This window comes from Piliocolobus tephrosceles, chromosome 12, assembly GCF_002776525.5.
Source record: "Piliocolobus tephrosceles isolate RC106 chromosome 12, ASM277652v3, whole genome shotgun sequence".
In the NCBI taxonomy this organism is placed as follows: Eukaryota; Metazoa; Chordata; class Mammalia; order Primates; family Cercopithecidae; genus Piliocolobus; species Piliocolobus tephrosceles.
Window position 1 is genome coordinate 18,935,073 of NC_045445.1, and position 23,830 is coordinate 18,958,902.

At 46.6% G+C, this 23,830-nt stretch overlaps 1 protein-coding gene across 1 annotated transcript; it reads right to left on the reverse strand.

Moving 5' to 3' along the window:
* Window positions 1-231: 231 nt before the first annotated feature.
* LOC111531514 (small integral membrane protein 10-like protein 2A) lies at window positions 232-6,383 on the reverse strand. The gene is made up of 2 exons (XM_023198796.2): window positions 5,585-6,383; window positions 232-4,670 (listed from the first exon to the last, which is right to left on the reverse strand). The coding sequence occupies exon 1, from the start codon at window positions 6,180-6,182 to the stop codon at window positions 5,946-5,948; it is 237 nt and encodes a 78-aa protein (XP_023054564.1). The 5' UTR covers window positions 6,183-6,383; the 3' UTR covers window positions 232-4,670; window positions 5,585-5,945.
* Between the last annotated feature and the right edge of the window lie 17,447 nt (window positions 6,384-23,830).

Below are 23,830 nucleotides of genomic sequence, written 5' to 3' on the forward strand. Positions count from 1 at the left end.
CATCTATAGCCATACCACCCTGAATGTGCCCAATCTCGTCTGATCTTGGAAGCAAGGCAGCGTTGGTTGGGTTTGGTAAGGGTTTGGGGGGAAGCCTGCAAGAAAAACCGGGGTTTTGTGGTTTTTTTTTTTTTTTTTTTTTTTTTTGAAGTGAAACATTTTAGAAAAGTGATGGGTTAAATATTATATTGATCTTGAAGGAAGAGAAATGCACCCAGCTTGAGGCAATGAAAGGTAGTAATAAGTTTTTTAATCTATTGAATCAGAATCACCACCATTGTCTCAAAAATCTCTCATCCTGACTGGAGTGAGTAGTGTAACTTGGTATCCCAACTCTGGAGAGTATCAAAAGCCCTAAGCCATGCATACCCTTTGGTGCACTTTCTAGGAATATGTATCAAGGAATTGACCATGACTGTGCCACAGCATTTATCCACAACGGCATCTGTCACTGTATCACTTATAAAAACAAGGAAAAACAACAATAAAAAGCAAACCAACCCCCACCAAAATAAATGACAACAAAGAAAAACAACCAAAGGGCACTGGAGGATACATGATGAAACCTTCATACAAAAGAGATATTAGGTAGCTTTGGATGTAGGAAAATGCATAACAACATGGTAAGACAAACATAAAATAGTGGAATCAGATTTCAAAGTAGTATGTTTGTAGTTTTACATACATAAAAGATGCACATGAAGTGAAAATTCGTCCAAAACCCAGCAATTTCCCTTAGGAATGGGGTGGGTAGGAGTAGGATGGGATTTTGCATGCTCTTCATATTTCCCATTTCTCAATGTATTTGCTCTGGTGCCCCTGGAACTTCCCGCTTAGCTGCCCTCTTGCCCTCTCCTGACTCAGTCTCTTAGGTCCCAATCAATCTCTAGAGGTGGAATGGAAGAAAGACAGGTGGACCCGTCTCAGGGTGGCCCCAGCTGCTCCCACTGGGGAGCTCCATTTGGAGAAGGCTCCCAGGTCTACCCCTCATCCAAGCCCTGGATTTCTTCTGGACCCCACCCAGAAAGGACAGGGTCATCTTCCATCTTTGCTATTCCATTCCACCGTTCTTCCAGCCCAATTCCCTGCCTCTCCAGGGGGCATTGGTAGCTCAGAAAAAGAGCTTCTTCTTGGGGTTCTATTTCAGACTTGGTTACTGTCTTTGGTTTCTCTGTAAAATGGAGATAATGGTTAGGTAGTTGTGGGATTATGATGAGATTAGGAATGCAAAGCACCTAGAATGGTGCCTGGCACATGGCAGGCTCTCATCAGAGGTCGGTTCCCTTCACTTGGTTCCTTTTCCCCACAGTAACAAGGCTGCTCCAGGTGAGACCTGATGACAAACAATGAACAGACATTGTATTCACTGCTTACAAGCATCCCAACAGAGCCTTACTAAAAACTCCAGGTTGTGCAGTTTGCCTGGCACCACGCAGGAGTAAGTGGAAGAGCTGGGCTCAGGGCTCAGGTCTCCTGGGGTCCCATCGGAGCAGAACTGGCCTTCCTGCCTTCTTTTCCTCTGTAGCAGGGATAGGAGGGGTGGTCCTCCCTCTTCAAGAGGCCTTGGAGTCAGGCTCTGGGGGGATCATTTCCCATCTTGGTTTGCCAAGTCATGTGATCCATGGAGTGGGGATGAAGAGGACCATCTAGACAAAGGGGAGGGAAGCTTAAGGACTGGGGTCCATTTCTCCTGTGGTGGCAGATGTCATAGGACATTAGCACCAGTGCTTTTGGACGACTCCTCCTTGTCAGGGTGCTCTGACCCCTGGGTAGCCCTTGGCAACAGGAGTGCCCCCAGGGCCTCTAAACCCAGGCTTCACTCCTGAATCTGAGCATAGCCCTGTGTCCTCAGGATGCCTCCCCGCCGGGGCCCTGTGGGGCTTCCTCTAATACTACCCTCCGCCCTCCCTCCCCCGCCTTCTGCCTGCTTGCCAAGGCTTACAGCAGCCACTAGGAAACTCTCTCCGGTGGGAGCCACTAGGGAAGAGGGCTCTGATGGGCCAGAGTTTGCCTCCAACATTGGGAAAGGGAAGCAGGCTTCCAGGGCCAGGTCCTTTATCTTCTCCAAGATTCTGAAGTAACCTTGCTGGTAGGGAGGCAGTGGGAGGTGGCCTCAGGCAAGGAGAGGAGTCTCAGTGCTACACAAAATGACCTGCGTCATTTCAGTTCACTTCACCTTAGTCCACCCTCAGGATTCTACTGACTTAGGCACTTTTGATCACCAGACACTAAAATGGAAGGGGACTTATGTTTTGGGTCGTTTGAACAAAGGTTGTCAACAGGACAAGCAGCTACCTCTCGGGGCCAGGATAGGATGCTGCCTGCTTCTCATGGGGCAGTGGTCCGGGTCAAGTCAGGTCTCAGCACAGCCTCTGAACAGGAAACACGGTCCCCGCCACAGCCTGTTACAGCCTCCCCCAGCCCTAGCCTTCAGAGGCTTCTCCCTGCCAGCTCCTGGCCATGGGAGCCGGTGACCTCACCATGGGGCCTCTCTCCACCCGGGGCCACTGCATCACCCCCACCAGACACGGGAGGCCTCCAGTTGGGATTTTAGTGTATTAAACCAAGGACTTTTTTTTTTTTTTAACTTAGAGAAAACAAGAAGACATGACAACACCAGAAACAAGAACATGTCTCTGGCCAGCCTGTGCTGACCAGTACACAGTGAATCACACACAGAAAAGTATGTCATTCCGGTCGGTGTCTAGAAGCTCCACCGTCTGGCAAACAGACTGCAAATAAATAAAGTGCATGGAGACCCTGTCACGCAGCAAGGGCCCCATCGAGGAGAGAAGAGGTGGGGAGGGGAGGTGGAGAAGCAGCAGGCGGGGCTACCACTTCAAGCAGCAGGCGTGAAAAGGCAGGGACAAGAGCAGATGCTGACGGCTTGGCCCTGCTCCTCCCCAGCCAGCCCCTCTAGGCCAATACAGCCACACTAGGAGCCACCGGGGGTGGGCGGACATGGATTTCCGTGCCCCTCTTATGGGGTGGGGCTCCCTGCAGTCAGGGGTCTCTGAGGGTAGGGACCCCTGCAGCTCTGATGCACATTTCTCCCAGTAGGGAAGCAGGTTCCAGGGTCCCAGGCCGAGCCCCTTGCATGGGCAGGGCTCAGTCACCCCCCACACTCCCACGCATGCGCTCAGCAAAGAGCTTTCCTCCATCCTTCCTGGCTGGCCCAGGAAGAGGGTGGAGCTGGGGATCCAGTCACCCAGAGGGTGACACCAGGGTGTGAAAGGGCCACATCTGTGCATCAGACACAAGGAGGCTCCTCACTCCTCTTCTCCTCCAGCCCTGTGTCACTCTTGTCCTATAGAGGCTGCCCCCAAAGATCTGTTGGGGGGACCAGCAGGCTGACAGGCCCCCAGAGGTGGTCCAGGGTGGTCAGAGTTGGGGTAGATGAGAGGGGCCAGCAGGGTCAGGGGTTCCCATGAAACTTGGGACTAGGAGGCACGTCATCAGGCCCTGGCTGTGGGAGACTGCAGGGGGCACGAGGCAGCCACTGTCCAGCCTCTTCTGGGGTGAGGCAGGTGGCCGGCTTCATTCAGGACCTGGGTCCAGTGGGCTGCTGAGGAGGGTACGTGGTAGGTGGCTGGGCCACTCTGTCCCTGGAGCTGGCCAGACTGATGCAGTTTTCAGTCCCAGGAACTGAGAACGTGGCCCTCGGGGTACCAGTGCAAGAGATGCGGAAATGGGGATAGAGGGTGAGGGCGAGGGTCTCTACCTGGCTGCCCTCTGGGCTGCTCCTGACCATTGTACACCGGCCAGCAGCACACCCGGGGGCCCCAGGACCAATCCAAGCCATGAGGATGAGATTCTCCTGTGTGGTCCTGGGGATGGGGGGTCGAACTTGAGGAGAGAGAATTGGGGTCATGCCATGGGTCTCAGCCCCAGCTCACCCCAGGTTTATCCTTTCACCCTCCTGGTTATGTCGTGTCTCCAGGAGCCACAACACCAAGATCACCCCCAGTTGCCCACCAAACTGGGAGGCTTGTGCCACTGCACTGCTGAGGAGCCCTGGGTGAAGCTCCAGGTGGGGTTGGGAAGGTTAGGCTGTGGGGGAGAGCTTGGCTCCCCAGGGGGCCTGGGGCCCATCTCTCCTGTCTCCCATCTCAGCTGTCTGTCCTCCTGATCTTCCCTGTGACCTTCCGTACTGCTCTAAGGAAAGCGAGATCCCCAGATTCCCTACCCTTGGGCCCCTTTCTCCCTTGGTGCCCCAGGAGCCCTATGCTTCCCTCTCCATTTCCCCTTCCCTCCTCCCACCATGCCAGGTCTTGGAGAAGACTGGGGAGGGGTGTGGGGGCCTGCAGGCCCAGGGGCACATGCAGTTCCTCCTCTTATCTGCGTGTCAAGGGCAATCCCCCCCTCCCCGAAGCCTCAGTTTCCTCTGTCATTAGGAGGGGGAAATACACCTCTCACAGTGCTGCCAGCAGATTTCAGTTCCCAGGGAACTCAGACCTTCCTTCCCAAGCCAGGACTCGATCCCTGGGCACCCCCACCCCGTGAGCCTTTGTCCGTGCCGTGCCTCTACTAGGAAGGCCCTTCTTCTCCTGTTCAGGTCCTTCACGCTGCCTCTGCCCAAGCAGGTCCAGGGCCAGAGGTGCCCCCAGGCATGGATGAGACTCTTGGCAAGGCCAAAGAAGGGGCAGGTCACCGCCTACAAACGCCAATGCCTGAAAGAGAAAGAAAGAGATGGGGACCTCAGTTGCCTGGCCACCAGGCAAGTCCTTGCTTCCCCCAGGAATGGCCTCCTCTGCAAGCCCCTCCTCCATCTGCTCTGCCCACCCCAGGCTGAGAGCTGCTGTGTGCTCAGGGAGGTCTCCTTTGCCCAGATCACTTCAGTACACAGTAGGCTTCTAGAGGCCGTCTGGGGCTGGAGGATGGGACTCTGGCCCTGGGAGGACCTTGCTAGCTAGGGGCCTTAGGGAGCATGGGCTGACATGGCGGAAGAGCTAGACTGTGGGGGCGGGGACGGTAGGAATGCGTCTCTCCCACTCTCTCCTGTCTCCAAATGCAGAGCTTGGGGGGCGCCCTCAGGTAGGGGCAGGGGCACACGAGGGACAGCGGAGCAGGCAGAGACCGGTCCCCTGGCCCCAAAGACAGGGCAGGAGGCAGTTTTGCCAAGGGCTGTGCAGGAGCTGCAGGGAGCCCCAGGGCTGAGCGCTGAGAAGAGAACAGGCATAGGGCTCAGCCTAGAAGAGAACCGTCCTCCCTATGCCCACAGACTGGTGGGGAAGAGAAGGGTGGGGGCATCGTTGCTCCCCTAGGGCCTGCCCGGGGCCGCCCCCAGCCCATTACCCTCCATTCCTCAGGGTTCAGGGGACACCCTGGGGGCCTCTGTGGAAAGGGAGGCAGGCACTGGGACGAGGGCGGGAGGGGCTGCCCCTCACCCTATCCAGCAATCATGACTGGGGAGGAGGGGAGAGCCTGAGGCTGCTTTTCCTTTCCCCAGCTGGGCTCCACAGCTCTTTAGGCTGGTTTGCCCCGGTGCCTTCCATATTTATATTTCCCCCTGACCGCCAAGGCGCCCTGACATCTGGAGGGCAGAGCCACCGCCCCTCCCCCATTCCAACCTGTCGCCTCCTACCTTTCTGCTCCGGGCCTGGAAAGTCAAGTCGCCGCAGCAGAATTCCCTCCTTCTGGTTTCCCCCTCTTTGGCCAATGTGAGGCAACAGGTAGGCCGAGCCCAGGTAGTTTCTGGAGCCCGATGGCAGGGCCCGTTCAGTGCGTTTCTGCGCGATCCGGGGTCCCCAGGCTGAGACCGTGGCCGGGGCCAGGGCTGGGCGGTCCTGCCCGGATAGCGGAGGTCTAGAGTCCAGGGGCCTGGGCCGCCCCGCCTCCACCCCCTGTCGCGATCCAGCTGTCCTTCATGACCGTGAGCCGGCCGGGGGCGGGCGGGGACACGGGCGCCCCTCCAGCCGGGCCGCCGCCGCCGCCGCCACCCGCGCTCACTCGATCCGCACCTGCAGGCGGACGTTGAGCATCACCGAGGCCACGATGTAGAAGTAGGGGAAGTTCATGCGCAGCCGCCAGGCCAGGTCGAAGAAGGTGAGCAGCGTGCGCGTGAGCCCCTTGCAGAAGGCGCTGTACGAGCCTCGGGCGGCCGCCGAGCGCGACAGCCGAACCGCCAGGCCAGACAGGGCAGCCGCCGCCGCTGCCGCAGACAGAGCCGCCGACGCCGCCATGGGCCCGGGCCCCGCGCAGGCCCCGACGACTGACCCGCACGAGCGCTAGCCTCAGGGCGCTGGGACCCGAGCACTAGCGCACCCCGCGGGTCGCCGGGAGCCCCGTCCGCCCCGCCCCCGCGCCCGCTCCCGCGTCCCGCCCTCGTGTTCCCCAGGCGGAGCCGGGCTCAGGCTGCCGCTGCCTCGGCCCCTCCTCCATGATCCCGCACAGCTCCGCCCCCTCCACACCTCCTCACTGTGGGCCGCCCCCGCCCCCGCCATAGCTCCGCCGCGGGCGTAGCCACACCCGCAAGCGGGAGCCGCAGAGAGGCCGTCAGCGCCGCGACCCCGCCTAATAGACAGAGCCCGCAGGCTCAGCTCCTCCCACTGCCCCGTCCCGCCCACACGGCACCGCTTTTTTCCGGGCACCTCCCGAGGCTGGAGTGGATTGAAGGGTGGAGCTGCCAGGGATCGCTTTGATACCATTTCCCAGGGTGGAGCGGGAGTGGACGAGGACAATCTGGACCGCTACGCTGATTCTGTACAGAAAGCACATGTAGAAGCCTCTGCCTGTTCATATCACTTGCCTTCTCCCACGGTCTCCCCTGAAAACTGATCGGCTAAGCCATTGTGCCTTTAATCTGCATGGTGCAGTAACTCTGCGCTACAGAGTGCCATCAAGCCCACACGCGTGCATTTTTCCCTTTCTGGTATATTTGCTGGTCACGTATATCTCTTTATTGGCGAATTTCCCCATTGTCCTTCCCTTTCTAAGCACTCTTCTTAATCCATTGTTTGCCCCGGTGGTTGCACAAGGTCGTCTCGGGTTTTCATTTGCTCTTGTTTATGGCCTTTTTGTGTGTTTGTTGCCGGTGTGCTTAAAAGCCCTTTCGTGGTTTCATTCAATCCTTATTAAAGGTAACCCAATCAAAACCCAGTAGCGTTTTTTCAGAGTGTTTTAATGAAGTGGGGAAATGCTCACACTTCGTTATGGTCATGACTTTTGAAAAACTGTCAGCAAGAAGTAGGTTCACCCGACCCCATCCCAGTTTTCACAACAAAGGTTGACGTGGGTATTTAAGAACTCTCAAAATACCTGTTCACCGTCACACCTGATCATCTCTGTGGTATCGCACTAACTGTTTAAGGAACGCAGCGGATCCGTATTGCACTGATTGGGCAATTGTCCTACCTACATGGTCGAGTTAAAAAAAAAAGCCAGTTCCGGAGTCACTAGGTTATTGTGTGGACATCATGATTTTATCAACAACACAACACATCCATGCATGGGTATACATGCATCAAAAAAATGCCAGGGCAGGAGGCCGGACATGGTTTTTCTTTTCTTTCTTTTTCTGTTTTCTATTTTATTCTTTTTTTTTTTTTTTTTTTTTTTGAGGCTAAGACTCACTCTGTCTTCCAGGCTGATGATCTCAGCTCACTGCTATCTCTTCCTCCCAGGTTCAAGCGATTCTCTCGCCTCAGCCTCCTGAGTAGCTGGGACTACAGGCGCGGGATGCCATGCCTGGCTAATTTTTGTATTTTTAGTAGAGACAGAGTTTCACCATGTTGGCCAAGCTGGTCTGGAACTCCTGACCTCAGGTAATCCGCTTGCCTCGGCCTCCCAAATTGCTGGGATTATAGACGTGAGCCACTGCGCCCCAGCCGGGTGCGGTATTTCATGCCTGCAATCTCTGCATTTTGGGAGGCCGAGATGGGAGGATCACTTAAGGCTGGGCCTAGGCAACATAGCAAGGTCCTCGTCTCTACAAAAAATAAAATATATTAGTGGGGTGTGGTAGCATATGCCTCTAGTCCCAGCTACTCAGGAGGCTGAGGTGGGAGGATCACTTGAGCCCAGGAGTTCGTTATTACTGTAAGCTATGATCCTGCCACTGTATGATGGGGTGAGATGGAATGAGACTGCCTCTACTGCAAAAAGGAAAAAACCAGGGCAGATATATCAAATTGCTCCATATTGTTCTGGTTAAGACAATGGGAGACTTAAACTTTTTACTCCGCTGTATATGTATGTATATCCAAATGTATGTCTATGCATATTCCTTGTATAATACAATGAAAAAAATTAGTAATATTTGAAAAAGAAAGGGCCACAGAAATATAGACTTAAGCCACATAGAAACCCATTCATTTGCAGACCCTATTGCTTCCAGCCATTTCTGAAACCTCTCCTTGGCCTCATCTCGTTTACTTTTTAACATTTTGTTTGTAAATAATTATAGACTCACAGGAAATTTCAAAAATAATACCAAAAAAGACCTTGTGCCTTTTATCCAGCTTCCCTCAACAGTAACATTTTTTGTTGATGTAATATAATATCAAAATCAGGAATTGAAATTGATACATTACTGCTCACCAGACTACAGGCCTGATTTTGCTTGGAATATTTTTTTAAACCTTCATTAATGTGTGGGTGTGCACACATATAGTCCTAACAATTTTACACCATCTAAAGATTTGTGTAACCACAACTACAATGAAGATACAAAAATATTCCATTACCCCCCCAAAAAAACCTCCTTTGGCTTACCTCTTTGCACTCACTTTCAGCCACTCTGCACATATTATGTTAGATTTATTTCATCCTCTTTGGAGTGACTGCTAGTGGTACTGTAAATTTGATTACATGTCAAACATTTGGTTTCCATGTGTTCATTGTTAATTTATAGAACTGCAACTAATATTTTAATTACATTATTAATCTTGGGATAATTGTAGATTTACATGCAATTTTAGGAAAAAATACAGAGAGATACCATGTTCCCTTTAACCAGTCCCACTGGTTATTATCTTTCAAAACTATAGTACAGTATCATAACCAGGATATTGATATTGACACAATCCATCTATCCTATTCAGAATTCCCTCAAGCTGCCCTTTTTTGACCAAATCTGCTTCCATCCTGCTCTCCTTCCTTAATGACTGGCAACCACTAATGTGTTGTCTATTTCTGTAATTTTATCATTTCAAGAATGTTAAACAAATGGAATCATATAGCATTGCAACCTTTGGGAATTGACTTTTTTCACTCAATACCATTCTCTAGAGAGTCATCCAAGTTGTAGGGGGTGTGAAGTGTCAATAGTTCTTGATTTTTTGTTGCTGCTGAGTAGTACTGCTTGGTATGGTTGTACCACCGTTTGTCTAAACATTCACTCAGGGTATTCCTAGTTTTGGCTATTAGAAATAAAGCTGCTATGAATACTAATTTACAGCTTATTGTGTGAAGATAAATATCCATTTCTCTGGGATAGGTGTCTTAAGTGTGATTTGCTAGGTCATAAGGTGCGTGTTAGGTTTTGTAAGACTCTACCAAACTGTTTCCTGAGTGGCTCTAGCATTTTATATTCCCACCAGTAATTTATGAGTATGTTGATTCTCTGCATCCTTGCTAGCATTTGATGTTATCACTATTTTTTATTTTAAACATTTTGATAGGCATATAGTGACATCTGATTAGGCAAATACCAATAATGAGGGTGAAAAATCATTTTACGTGCTTATTTTCTATCTGTATATCCTTTTTGGTAAAATGTTTTTTGCCGTTTTCTAGTTGGACTGTTTTCTACAGTTAAATCTCGAGACTTCTTTATATTTTCTAAATACGAGTCCTTTAACAGATATGTGGTCTGTAAATATTTTCCTCCCATTCTGTAGTTTGTCCTTTCATTCTGTTATTAAGGGCATTATCTGAGCAAAAGGTTTAAATTTTGATGAAATACAGTTTATTGGTCCTTTTTATTTATGGATCATGGTTTTGATGTCATGTGTAAGAACTCTTTACCAAGCCTTAGGTCCTAAAGATTTTCTCCTGTGTTTTCTTTTTGAAGTTTTATAGTTTTATATTTCACATTTAAATTTGTGCCCCACTTTGAGTTAACTTTGGCATGATATTTGAAGTTTAGGTCCAGGTTCAATTTTTGTTTATGAATGTCTAATTGTTAGAGCACGATTTGTTGAAAAGGGTATCCTTCCTCCACTGAACTTTTTTTTCATCTTTGTCAAAAATCAGACTTGGGTCTCTTTCTGTGTCCTCTATTCTGTTGTATTGGCCTATGTGTCTATTCTTTATACAGTACTACACTGTCTTTATTATTGTTTGGATATAGTACATGTTACTATGAGAGTATTAGTCCATTCACATACTGCTATAAAGAAATACCTGAGACTGGGTAATTTATAAACAGGTTTAATTGGCTCACGGTTCTGTAGGCTGTGCAAGAAGCATAGCAGCTTCTGTTTCTGGGGAGGCCTCAGGAAGCTTACAATCATGGCAGAAGGCAAAGGGGGAGCAGGCACATCATATAGGTGGAGCAGGAGAAAGAAAGAGAACAGGTTGGGGGGTGCCACACACTTTTAAACAAGCAGATCTCGTGCGAACTCACTCACTATGATGACAACAGCACCAAGGGGATGGTACTAAAGTACTAAACCGTTCATGAGAAACCGACCCCATGATCCAATCACCTCCCACCAGGCCCCACATCCAAGATTGGGGATTACAATTTTACATCCAGACCATATCAATGGGGTAGCATGACTTTTCTCTATTTTTTGAACATTTCTTTAGCTACTCTAGGGCTTGTGCCTGTCCATATACATTTTAGAATAAACTTGTCCATGGGTACAAAAAGTCTTGCTGAAAATTGTGTTAAATTTACAGACCAATTTAGGGGAAAATTGACATAATTTCTGTGTGAATTCTTCAAACCCATGAACACAGTATGTTTCTTCATTTATTTAGATACTCTTTATTTCATCAAAACTGTAGAATATTCAGCATTCAGATCCTATATATGTTTGTTAAATATACTCCTAAGAACTCACTTTCTTTGAAGCAATTATACATGATTTTATGTTTCTAATTTCAGTTTCCTCATGCTTGTTTGTTGTTAGTATGTAGAAATATGATAATTTTTTGTGTGTTCATCTTGTATCCTGCAACCTAGCTGAACTTTTTTTCTTATTTCTTGTGAGACAGGAATAATGCGGTGTGGTTGCAGAAGAATAGAAAATTCCAGACAGCAGTTTCAGATGACTAGCAAAAGAAACTGTTGAAATAGCAGCAGAAGCTAGGTGTTGGGAGCAGGCTCCCCAAAATCTGGCCATAAACTGGCCCCATAACTGGCCATAAACAAAATCTCTGCGGCACTGTAACATGTTCATAATGGCCCTAACGCCCAAGCTGGAAGGTTGTGGGTTTACGGGAATAAGGGCAAGGAACACCTGGCCCGCCCAGGGCGGAAAACCGCTTAAAGGCATTCTTAAGCCACAAACAATAGCATGAGTGATCTGTGCCTTAAGGACATGCTCCTGCTGCAGTTAACTAGCCCAACGTATTCCTTTAATTCGGCCCATCTCTTTATTTCCCATAAGGGATACTTTTAGTTAATTTAATATCTATGGAAACAATGCTAATGACTGGTTTGCTGTTAATAAATTTGTGGGTAAATCTCTGTTCAGGGCTCTCAGCTCTGAAGGCTGTGAGACCCCTGATTTCCCACTTCACACCTCTACATTTCTGTGTGTGTGTCTTTAATTCCTCTAGCGCCGCTGGGTTAGGGTCTCCCCGACCGAGCTGGTCTCAGCAGCTAGGGGCTGATAAGAACCTAAAAAACCAGGGTATGGACCAAGCTGGATAAGATCAACTGGACACAACATGGTGCTGGATTTGACCTAGGTGTTACCTAGGACGCCATTATACCCTCATTAACATAGTAAATCACACACCCACTAGCACCAGGACAGTTCCAGGAACACCCATATTTGGTGTAAAAATGGGTGGTGCCACAAGTCTAAGAAATCTCTAACCTTTTCTAGGAATCTTTGTGAATATTCCACCCCTTGATTAAAGAAACCTGCAAAGGTAGAAGCCCCAAATTCCATTGCATGACTCACTCTGAGTATGCCTGCACTCCCCTTTCTTGAGTGTGTACTTTTGCTTTGCAATAAATCACTGTACTTTCCACTGTTTTCTGACTTATCCTTGCATTCCTTCTCGCAATGGTGTCAAGAGCCTGGACACTAGCTGGGGTTGAAGTCTAACCAGTGTTTGGGGACCTCCCCCAGCCCACCAGTATCACTTGGAGTCTTTTTGTCAATTCCTTGGAATTTTCTAACTAGATAATCATGTCATCTGCAAATTGGGACACTTTTATTGCTTCTTTCCCAATCCTTATTTCCTTTCCTTGTGTTATTGCAGTGGATAGAATTTCCAGTACCAGGTTGAAAAAGAGTAGTGAAAAGCTAACATCATTGCCTTGTTTGAGATCTTGGGGGGAAGCATTCAGTCTTTCACCACTAGATACGATGTTAACTGTAGGGAGTTTTGTTCGCTTTTTGAAAAAAAGTTTCTCAGTTGTCTCATTTTTTGTTTCCTTTATTTAAAAAATTTAGAATTGTGGTAAAATACACATAATATAAAATTGATCACGTTAACTGTTTTTAAGTGTTCAGTAGTGTTAAGAACATTCACATTGTTCTGCACCCAATCAAAATAGCTCTTTTTATCTTGCAAAACTGAAACACTATACCCGTTAAATTATAACTCCCCATTTCCTCCTGCCCTTATCCTCTGAAAACCACTATTTGACTATGTGTCTCAATGAATTTGACTACTCTAGACACCTCATATAAGTGGAATCATACAATATTTGTCTTTTTGTAATTGGCTTATTTGTACAAAATAAAATTAAGTGTAGTCCTCAGAAAACATATTTTTTATAAGAAGCATAAAACCATGCTTGAAAATGAATAAATCTTGAAATGTCGTAAAAATTTGAAGTGAGGTTCTTGTAGCATAGAGTTGGGTTATTTTTTTAATCCGCTGTCAATTTCTGTCTTTTCATTGCTATTCTTATATTATTTACATTTAAAGCAAGTATATTGATATGCTAGGGCTTAAGTTTGCTATTTTATTATTTGCTTTCTGTTTGTTCACTTTGTTTCTTATCCCTCTGTTTCTCTTTTCTTGCCTTCCTGTAGGATATTTGAACATTTTGTAAAAATTCCATTTTGATTTATATGTAGTGTTTTTTTTCCCTTTTTTGTACTATAATATTTATTTTTATTTTTTATACTGGTATAAATATATATAAAGTTCAGTAAAGGTAACTTTTCATTGTCTCTATTTCTTCTATGGTCATTATAGTCATTTGTTTCATTTCTATTTATTTATTTACTTATACTTTAAGTTCTGGGATACATGTGCAGAATGTGCACATTTGTTACATAGGTATACATGTGCCATGGTGATTTGCTGCACCCATCAAACCATCACCTACATTAGATATTTCTCCTAATGTTATCCCTCCCCTAGCCCCCTAGCCCCTGACAAGCGCCAGTGTGTGATGTTCCCCTCCCCGTGTCCATGTGTTCTCATTGTTCAGCTCCCACCTATAAGTGAGAATATGCAGTGTTTGCTTTTCTGTTCTTGTGTTACTTGGCTGAGAATGATGGTTTCCAGCTTCATCCATGCCCCTGCAAAGGACATGAACTCATCCTTTCTTATGGCTGCATAGGATTCCATAGTGTAAATGTGCCACATTTTCTTTATCCAGCCTATCATTGATGGGCATTTGGGTTGGTTCCAAGTCTTTGCTATTGTGAACAGTGCTGCAATAAACATACATGTGCATGTGTCTCTATAGTAGAATGATTTATAGTTTTGGGGGTATATACCCAGTAATGGGATTGCTGAGTTAAATGGTATTTCTGGTTCTGGATCCTTGAGGAATTGCCACACTCTCTTCCACAATGAATGACCTAATTTACACTCCCACCAACAGTGTAAAAGCGTCCTTATTTCTCCATATCCTCTCCAGTATCTGTTGCTTCCTGACTTTTTAATGATCGCCATTCTAACTGGTGTGAGATGGTATCTCATTGTGGTGTTGATTTGCATTTCTCTAATGATCAGTGATGATGAGCTTTTTTTTATATGTTTGTTGGCTGCATAAATGTCTTCTTTTGAGAAGTGTCTGTTCATATCCTTCGCCCACTTTTTGATGGAGTTGTTTGTTTGTTTGTTTGTTTTCTTGTAAATTTAAGTTCCTTGTAGATTCTGGATATTAGCCCTTTGTCAGATGGATAGATTGCAAAAATTTTCTCCCATTTTGTAGGTTTCCTGTTCACTCTGATCATAGTTTCTTTTGCTGTGCAGAAGCTCTTTAGTTTAATTAGATCCCATTGGTCAACTTTGGCTTTTGTTGCCATTGCTTTATATGTAGTGTTTTTGAATACAGTTCTTTATATTATTATCTTTTGTTGGCTACTCTATGTATTACAATACACATTACACATCACAATCTCCTGGCATCAACATTTAAACCACTTTGAGTGAAGTGGAAAAATTTAACTTCCGTTTAGCTTTCTTCGCCCTCCTTCCATCTAAATATAAATAGCTTAAGCATTTCCTCTATGAACATTGAACCTGCCTTAGCTAATGTTATAAGTTTTGCTTTAACCATCAAACATGATCTTAAAAACTCATGAGGAGAAAGTTATCCTGTTATGTTTACCCCCGCTTTTACTCATTCCATTATTCTTTCTTCCTTCCTGAAGTTCCAACCTCCTGTGTTATCATTTCCTTTCTGTTTAGATAATTTCCTTTAACCATTATTTAAGGGTTGCTAATCACCAGTTCTCTTAGGTTTTATTAATCTGAGAATGTCTTTATTTCCTCTGTATTCCTGAAGGATATATTTGCTAGATACAGAATTAGTGGTTGACAATGGATGGGAAAGTGGAGGGCTGCCTAGTCTTGCCTGCAACTGAACCACCTCCTTCAATTTCCTTGGTGCCATATGGGAGTGACACTTGGGTGAATGGAAAAGCTGAATGCCAACTAACTAGCTCTCCTGTGGACTTTCTCATCTCCCTCCTTGGTGATGATTTGTGGAAGAAGTCCTGCTCCCTCTAGACCTTGTTGACACAACTCCAGCAGAGTGCTGCTTGTTTCTATTGTGTAGGGGGGTTGGAGTGGAAGATCGGATTCCTGGTGCAGTCATCAGAGACATCAGAGCACCACCACTTACTTCTGCATGGGAGGTAGGAGACTGAATATTAGCTGCCCACTCAGCCCTACTGAAACTGCACAGAGGAGTGGGTCACTTTGACTGAAGTGAGGTGGGTTTGTCAAAAGATATTCTGCTCTGTTAAGCCACCATTTCCTCTAAAACCTTTGGCTAGAGGAAATAAGCTTGTCTTTGAGGTTTTCTTTGTTGGCAGTTCTTGGTTGCTGGCTTCTCCAGTGCCCAATCAAGGATATATGAGAGGCAAAAAGAACATTCAGAGGACCAGGAACAGTGGCTCATGCCTGTAATACCAGCACTTTGGGAGGCTGAGGCATGTGGATCACCTGAGCCCAGGAGTTGGGCAAATTGCTTGAGCCTAGGAGTTGAAGACCAGCCTGGGCAACATGGCAAAATCCCATCGCTATGAAAAATACAAAAATTATCTGGGCATGGTGGCTGTATTAGTTCATTTTCACACTGCTGATAAAGACATACCTGAGTCTGGGTAATTTATAAAGCAAAGAGGTTTAATGGACTCACATTTCCACGTGGCTGGAGAGGCCTCACAGTCATGGCAGAGGGCAAAAGTCACGTCTTATATGGTGGCAGGCAAGACAGAATGAGAGCAGGCTGGGTGCGATGGCTCACGCCTGTAAGCCCAGCACTTTGGGAGGCTGAGGTGGGTGGATCATGAGGTCAGGAAATCGAGACCATCCTGGCTAATACGGTGAAACCCTGTCTCTACTAAAAATACAAAAAAATTAGCTGGGCATGGTGGCGGGCACCTGTAGTCCCAGTAACTTGGGAGGCTGAGGCAGGAGAATGGCGTGAACCTGGGAGGCGGAGCTTGCAGTGAACCGAGATAGCACCAATGGACTCCAGCATGGGCAACAGAGTGAGACTCCATCTCAAAAAAAAAAAAGGGGGGAGAGAGAATGAGAGTCAAGCAAAAGGGGAAACCTCATATAAAACCACCAGATCTCATGAGACTTATTCACTACCATGAGAACAGGATGGGGGAATGTAGGGAAAAGAAAGAAAATCAGACTGTTACTGTGTCTATGTAGAAAGGGAAGACATAAGAAATTCCATTTTGACCTGTACTTTGAAAAATTGCTTTGCTGAGATGCTGTTAATTTGTAACTTTGCCCCAGCCACTTTGCCCCAACCTTGTGCTCGCAGAAACATGTGTTGTATGGAATCAAGGTTTAAGGGATCTAGAGCTGTGCAGGATGTGCCTTGTTAACAAAATGTTTACAAGCAGCATGCTTGGTAAAAGTCATCACCATTCTCTACTCTCAATAAACCGGGGGCACAATGCACTGCGAAAAGCTGCAGGGACATCTGCCTTGGAAAGCCAGGTATTGTCCAAAGTTTCTCCCCATGTGATAGTCTGAAATATGGCCTTGTGGAATGAGAAAGACCTGACTGTCCCCCAGCCTGACACCTGTAAAGGGTCTGTACTGAGGTGGATTAGTAATAGAGGAAAGCCACTTGCAGTTGAGATAGAGGAAGGTCACTGTCTCCTGCCTGCCCCTGGGAACTAAATGTCTCTATATAAAACCCGATTGTGCATTTGTTCAGTTCTGAGATAGGAGAAAAACTGCCCTATGGCAGGAAGCGAGACATGTCGGCAGCAATGCTGCTTTGTTATTCTTTACTCCACTGAGATGTTTGGGTGGAGAGAAACATAAATCTGGCCTACGTGCACATCCAGGCATAGTACCTTCCCTTGAACTTAATTATGACATAGATTCTTTTGCTCACATATATTCTTGCTGACCCTATTATCACCCTGCTCTCCTACCACATTCCTCTTGCTGAGATAATGAAAATAATAATCAATAAAAACTAAGGGAACTCAGAGACTGGTGCCGGTGCAGGTCCTTGGTATACTGAGTGCCGGTCTCCTGGGCCCACTGTTGTTTCTCTATACTTTGTCTCTGTGTCTTATTTCTTAGTCTCTCATCCCACCTGATGAGATATACCCACAGGTGTGGAGGGGCAGGCCACCCCTTCAGGGGAAACTGCCCCCATGATTCAGTTATCTCCCACTGGGTTCCTCCCACAACATATGGAAATTAGGGGAGCTACATTTAGGGGAAACTGCCCCCATGATTCAGTTATCTCCCACTTGGTTCCTCCCACAACATATGGAAATTAGGGGAGCTACATTTCAAGACAAGATTTGGGTAAGGACACAACCAAACCATATCAGTGGCATGTGCCTGTAGTCCCAGCTACTTGGGAGGCTGAGGTGGGAGGATCACTTGAGCCCAGGAGGGAAGGTTGCAGTGAGCCAACATCGTGCCACTGCACTCCAGTCTGGGTGACAGAGTGAGACCTTGTCTCAGAAAAGAACACCCAGGTAACTCACTGCTACCATGTCTTTCCTCAAGTCCCAAGGTCCATAGGCAATCCTTACTTCCAACTGTTACGAAAAACTTTAGACATATGACATTTAACAGAGTTTATTTGAGCAAAGAATAATTTATGAATTGAGCAGCACTTAGAACCAGAAAAGGTTCAAAGAACTCTGCCCAGCAATGTGAGCAGCAGGTTTTTAATAGCCTGATCACTGACTCAAAGTAGAGAAATCACCTGATTGGCTTATACAGTTAGGTATTTGTATTATTTGAGTATGGGCTGATGAGAAGTCTCTGATTACATAGCCAATCAGCTGGTTGGCTATTTGTGACTGGCTGAGGCTTGTTTTTCTTTTAAGTCAGTTGGAAGAAATGTTTCTAAGTCCCAGTTTGCTTACATAAGAGCTCTGGTTACAGAGACAACTTCAGGCTAGTGGCATCCTGCTTATTTTGCTTTAACACACCTTTCAAAGTTTCCCTATGCTTGTGGTATAATATGCTTGTGGTATAACAATACAGTTAAATGCAACCATATCTAGTAGATATTGTGATCAGTCTTGTCAAATTTGTACCTTTGTGTATCCACCACCACAATCAAGATATAGAACATTTTCATCACAACAGAAAGTTCTCTTGTGCTTCTCCTAATCAACACCTTTCCTCTACACCCAGGCCAAGGACACCCCTATCTATTTTCTGTCACTAATGATTGGATTTGTTTTCCTAGGGGTTTACATACATTTGTTATCATTCACACGCAGGTTCATGCTGCCTGCGTGCAGTAAGTCAATCACTGTGGTGACAGGTTTTGCAAAACAGAAAGAATTTATTCATGAGGCAGCCAAGTGAAGAGGTGTGAGAATAGGTCTCAAATTCACTTCCGCAAAGATAAGGCTTAGGGATATTTATGGATTAGAGAAGCGAGGTGGTCTAAGGCATGGAGAAAGGTGATTGGCAGTGGGGAAAAAACTGAAGTAATCAATGATCTATGTAAGTGTATTTGGGGATTATGGAATTTCATAGGACATATGTGATTTGTTTTTCTAAGACCACCAGAGTGCGTACAAAAGAACCAGCGGGTAGGCAAGTGTAGGAGCAAAACTGCAAGTTTATTTTTGGTAACCTAAGGTGTGGGGAAGAGGTCTGTTGGCCTCCGGCAAAGAAGGCCGGCAGAGTCCCCCGGTGGGGCTCTCGGACGGAGTTCCGGCAGTCCCGACATCCCGACAAGAGTGGGGCTGGGAAGTCCGCGTGGGACCCTGGCCAAGAGCGGCTTTTCTAGGAGTGGGAGGGCAATAGGCGGGGCACGGGTGTGTCGGGGGGCGTTCCGCAAGTGCGACCAGGTAAATCTTGGTCTCTTCGGATTGACGTCACCTGGCGCATGCCCAGTTGGTCTGCACCCTCCCTGGGCGCCGGCTGCATTTTCGCGCACGCGGGAAAAGCTAATGATGAAGAACCCGGAAGTGTGCCATCCTGCCTCCGTTCGTCCAAACAGTCCAACCTTTTATTGATAATAGTGATAAAGGGGCGCCGTGATCTATCTGGCTACTTCCTGCTGTTAAGGGGCGTTGTTAAGGTCGGGGCCTATGGTTGGTATTTGGACGCACGGATGAAAAATAAAATAAGGCACAGTATTAGTATAGGAATGAGGAATGGAAGCATTTGTTGGAATATGGGCAAAACCCAGAAGGATGGTCCTGGCAAGGTCGGGGAGTATGAGATAGTTAAGAAAATTTAGTAAGTTTGAGGCGAGTGGGGGAAAGCCAAACTGATTTCCACTGATTGCTTTCGGTAGGGGCCCTTTTAGCTGGGAATGAGGAACGAGTGCGCAAAGTAGTTGTTGGCCAGGCAGCAATTAAGGAGTGGAGTTTTTTCGTAGAGTGGATGGCTTTCCCCTTACTCCTACTACAGAGATATTGGATGGAAGGCTAGGTCCAGAGAAGGACAGCAAAACAGAATAGGTAGCCTCGCTGTCAATTACAAAATTAATTGTCTTACCCACTACCAGGAGAGTTACCCGCGGCTCGGCGCGGGTGATGGGGGTCCCCGAGTCTCGGCACCTTCAGTTGTCGTCGTCCAGATGGAGGAGCTGGAAGGAGCTCCCAGGATCCTGGGAAAGGGGGTCACGTGGAGACGCAGCACCTGTTCTCAGGGTGGGGCAATCAGACTTCCAGTGTCCTCCCTGCTGGCAAGCAGGGCAGGGGGTTGCTGGTGGACGAGGGTTAGGACATTCACTGGCCCAATGTCCTGATGCCTTGCACTTATAGCAAGGCTGCGTTGGGGCTCAGGGACCTTGCGGACACCTGTTGGCATAGTGTCCTGCCTTGCCACACTTATAGCAGGCTCCTTTCGTAGCCTTGGAGTCTGTGGGGTATGTGCTCTCTGGTCTGGGGTTACGACTGGGCTGTAAAGCCACTGCTAGGAGCTGTGCCTCAGCCGTCTCCTCTCTGGAGTTATAGACCTTAAAGGCTAATTTAACCAGGTCTTGTATTGGTGTCTGAGGACCATCCTCTACCTTTTGAAGTTTCTTACGAATGTCAGGAGCTGATTGAGAAATGAAATAAGACGCCAAAATGGTGGCCCCTGTGGGGGAGGCCGGATCTAACCGGGTATACTGGGTTAGAACCTCAGTCAGTTTAGAGGTTAGGATAACCTGGAGGTCATGCCAAGTTAAGTCATAGGCCTGACAAAGGTATCTAAATTCCTTTATGTATATGGTAGGATTAGCTGAGAAATCACCTAAACGCTTCTCAATTTTGGAAAGATTGGCCAATGAAAAAGGGACATGTACTCTGACTACCCCCTCCACCCCAGCCACCTCTCGCAAAGGTGCTAACACTGTAGGAGGGTGTGGGCAGAGATAGGGGACTTAAGACAGCCAGTTGGGGGCCCCGAAGGAGGCATGGGACCGAGTGGATTACTAGTAGATAAGGAGGAGGAAGAAGGAGTCTGGATGGGGGGAGGAGGAGGAGTCTGGGCAGGAAGGGAGGGGGTGGAGAGAAGGAGGAGTATGGGGACGAGAGCTTAAGGCCCAAAAGCCTTGTACGTAATTAATTTCGGACCACTTGCCTAGCTGCTGGCAGAAATTGCTGAGGTCGATCACGCCACAGTGGAAAGGAAAATTAACCACTTCCTCCTAAGGTCTTGTTCGAGCTGTAAGGTTTTTAAATGGCTAGGAGGCACCCTAAGGGGGTGCTCTTTGGAAATTTGGACTGGGGGGTTTCCCGTTTGTTTCCTCTTTACTTACACAATGGACACAATGGAAATGGAAGTGGATCTCTGCCTGGCTTCAAAGCGTCCTTTGGAACCAGCAGAGACAGACTGGAGGCTCATGGAGCCAAAGTGGAGATTACCTTCAGGCGGACGTCTCCGTCCTGAACGGGTCTCCCGAGCCACTTGGTGGCTCAAAAGTGGGCCTCAGACCTGCACAGGATTTTTGGCCAAGGGAGGTAAAGAGGAGACAAGGGCACTTACCCCAGAGAGGCCGTGAGAGTGAGGGAAGCGGGTCTCAGGTCCTGGTCCGTCTGCGGCGTGGGAGCAGGAGGAGGTTCCTCAACCCCTAGAGGCCTGAGGAGGGATCTCCTTCCGGGTCTTCGGCACCAACTGATTTGTTTTTCTAAGACCACCAGAGCGAGCACAAAAGAATCAGCGGGTAGGCAAGTGTAGGAGCAAAACTGCAAGTTTATTTTGGTCACCTAAGGTGTGGGGAGGAGGTCTGTTGGCCTCCGGCAAAGAAGGCCGACAGAGTCCCCCAGTGAGGCTCTCGGACGGAGTTCCGGCAGTCCCGACATCCCGACAGGAGTGGGGCTGGGAAGTCCGCCTGGGACGCTGGCCAAGAGCGGCTTTTCTAGGAGTGGGAGGGCAATAGGTGGGGCACGGGGGTGTCGGGGGGCGTTCCACAGGTGCGACCAGGTAAATCTTGGTCTCTTCGGATTGATGTCACCTGGCGCATGCCCCGTTGGTCTGCACCCTCCCTGGGTGCCGGCTGCATTTTCGCGCGTGCGGGAAAAGCTAATGATGAAGAACCCGGAAGTGCGCCATCCTGCCTCCGTTAGTCCAAACAGTATGTTCAGAAAATGTTACTGTTAGCATGATCTGTAGCTGGAGTTTTTGGCCTTCTGACAAAAAAGTCAAAAAGGCCACCTCTCAGGCATTTGCATAGGCCCAATTAAAGCCTCAGTAGTTTCAACTGGTTTGAACCGGACAGGAGCTGCTCCAAGTTCCTGAAAAACAACTGAAGCAACCGTTACCATGGTGACTTTTAAATGTTATCTACAAGGTAGCCAGTGAAAGTTAAGTTTTAGCCTTCAGCAGTGCGGCCTTCAGCTACCATGACCTTCAGCTTTATGAAAAAATATCAAAGAGCAAGCAACCACAAGCAAGTAGGGCAGGCTGTTTGGCAGACCTAATCAGATTAACCCTTTGGTTTCCAGTGGAGTCATACAGGATGAACTCATTTATGCTTGGCCTCTTCGACTAACATTTTTGAAATACAATCATGTTGTTGCATGTATGAATATTTAGTTCCTTTTTTATTGTTAAGGAGTATTCTATTGTAGAAATACACCACAATTTGTTTACTCATGTATTTGTTGTGGTAGGGAACCTTTAAGATTGCACACAGTGATCCCTACCTCCTGGTATTACTCCCTTGAACCATCTCCGGCATTGAAAGTGGGCCATGATTAATTACTTGTTTCCAACTATAAGACATTTAATAGCAACACTTGGCAGTGAGTCTTTTTAATTTTAGCCATCATAATGGCGCATAGTGGTAACTTGTTATTTTCTTTTGCATTTCCCTTGATGACTAGTGATGCTGAGTATCTCTACATATTTTGCCATTCAACATGTATTTTCTTGTAAAATGTCCATTTCAATATTTTATTCCCTTTAACAATTAGGTTGTTTGTGTATCGAGTTATAAGAGGTCTTTATATATTTCAGATACAAAGCCTTTGTTGGATGTACGTTTTGCAAATAGTTTTTTCAGTCTGTGGCTTGCCTTTAATTTTTGCAATGTTGTATTTCAAAGAGGAGAAGATTTTAACTTTGATGATGTTTATCAGTGTTTTCTTTATGGTTCGTGTCTTTTGGTCCTGTGTAATAAAACTGTGCCTGTTCCAAAGTTACCAAAACCTTATCCCATGTATTATTCTAGAAGTCTTATAGTTTTTGCTTAGCATTCTGGTCTGTTGCCTATTTCAAATTAATGCTTGTGTATGGCATGAGATAGGAGACGGTGTTCGTTTCATTGTTTAAATATATATTTTTAAAAATCTAGTTATCTCAGCAGTGTTTATTGAAAAGACTTTCTTTTCCCTATTGAACAACTTTGTGTAGTCTTAAAGCAATATTACACTATCTTGATTGCTGCAACTTGAAATCAGGTAGTGTAATTATTTCAACTTTGTTCTTGCATTTCTGTTAAACTTATTCCTAAGTATATTCTTCTCTGTGATGTTATTATAAATGGAATTGCTTTCTTAATTTCATGTTCCAATGATACATTGTTAGTTAATAGAAATAAAATTGCTTTTATACATTGATCTTCCTGATGGATTGACACTTCTATCATTATAAAACATCCCTTACAAATGTCACTAGAGAAAAAGCTTTTTGTATTAGGTGAACCTCAAGTCAGTTCAAAAACAAGGAGTCTCGTGAGTGAGATCTTCCAGGGAGCCAACAGAGGGGTCCAATAATGACAATTCTTTGGGAATTAAGCTTTGTAAGAGCTCCAGCTCTGTTCTGCAACTCTGTCAGCTGTCAGGCTTCACCTTCAACATGACCCATTAGTTTCTTAAGTTATGCCAGAGCTAGAGAGTGCAGAATGGAACTAGGGCAAGTTAAAATGCCATAAAGCTTGCTATTTTTATTGATTCAGCCATGTTTTCTTGAATAAATATTTTCTGGCTAGCTATAAGCCTTTGGGTTATGTCTATAGTTCTGAAAATGTTGATTCTAACCATTATTGCCATTATCTTTGTTGATATTTTGGAGGAGAGAACTTTTGGTGGTTGTTACTCTGCCATTTTCACTGACATCACCCTCCTTGTTATGTTATGTTATGTTATGTTGAAAACTAGACATTTTAGATAATATATTGTAGTAACACTGAATATTGATCTCCTGTGGACTTACTGTTGGTGTTGCTTGCTTGTTTGTTTAGTGACTTGGCTAGACTATTTTATTGAAGTTGTCCTCCACCCCCTAGCAGAAAGCCCATGATGTTGTTCTTGAACTTGAGCATGTGCACATGAACTTGAGC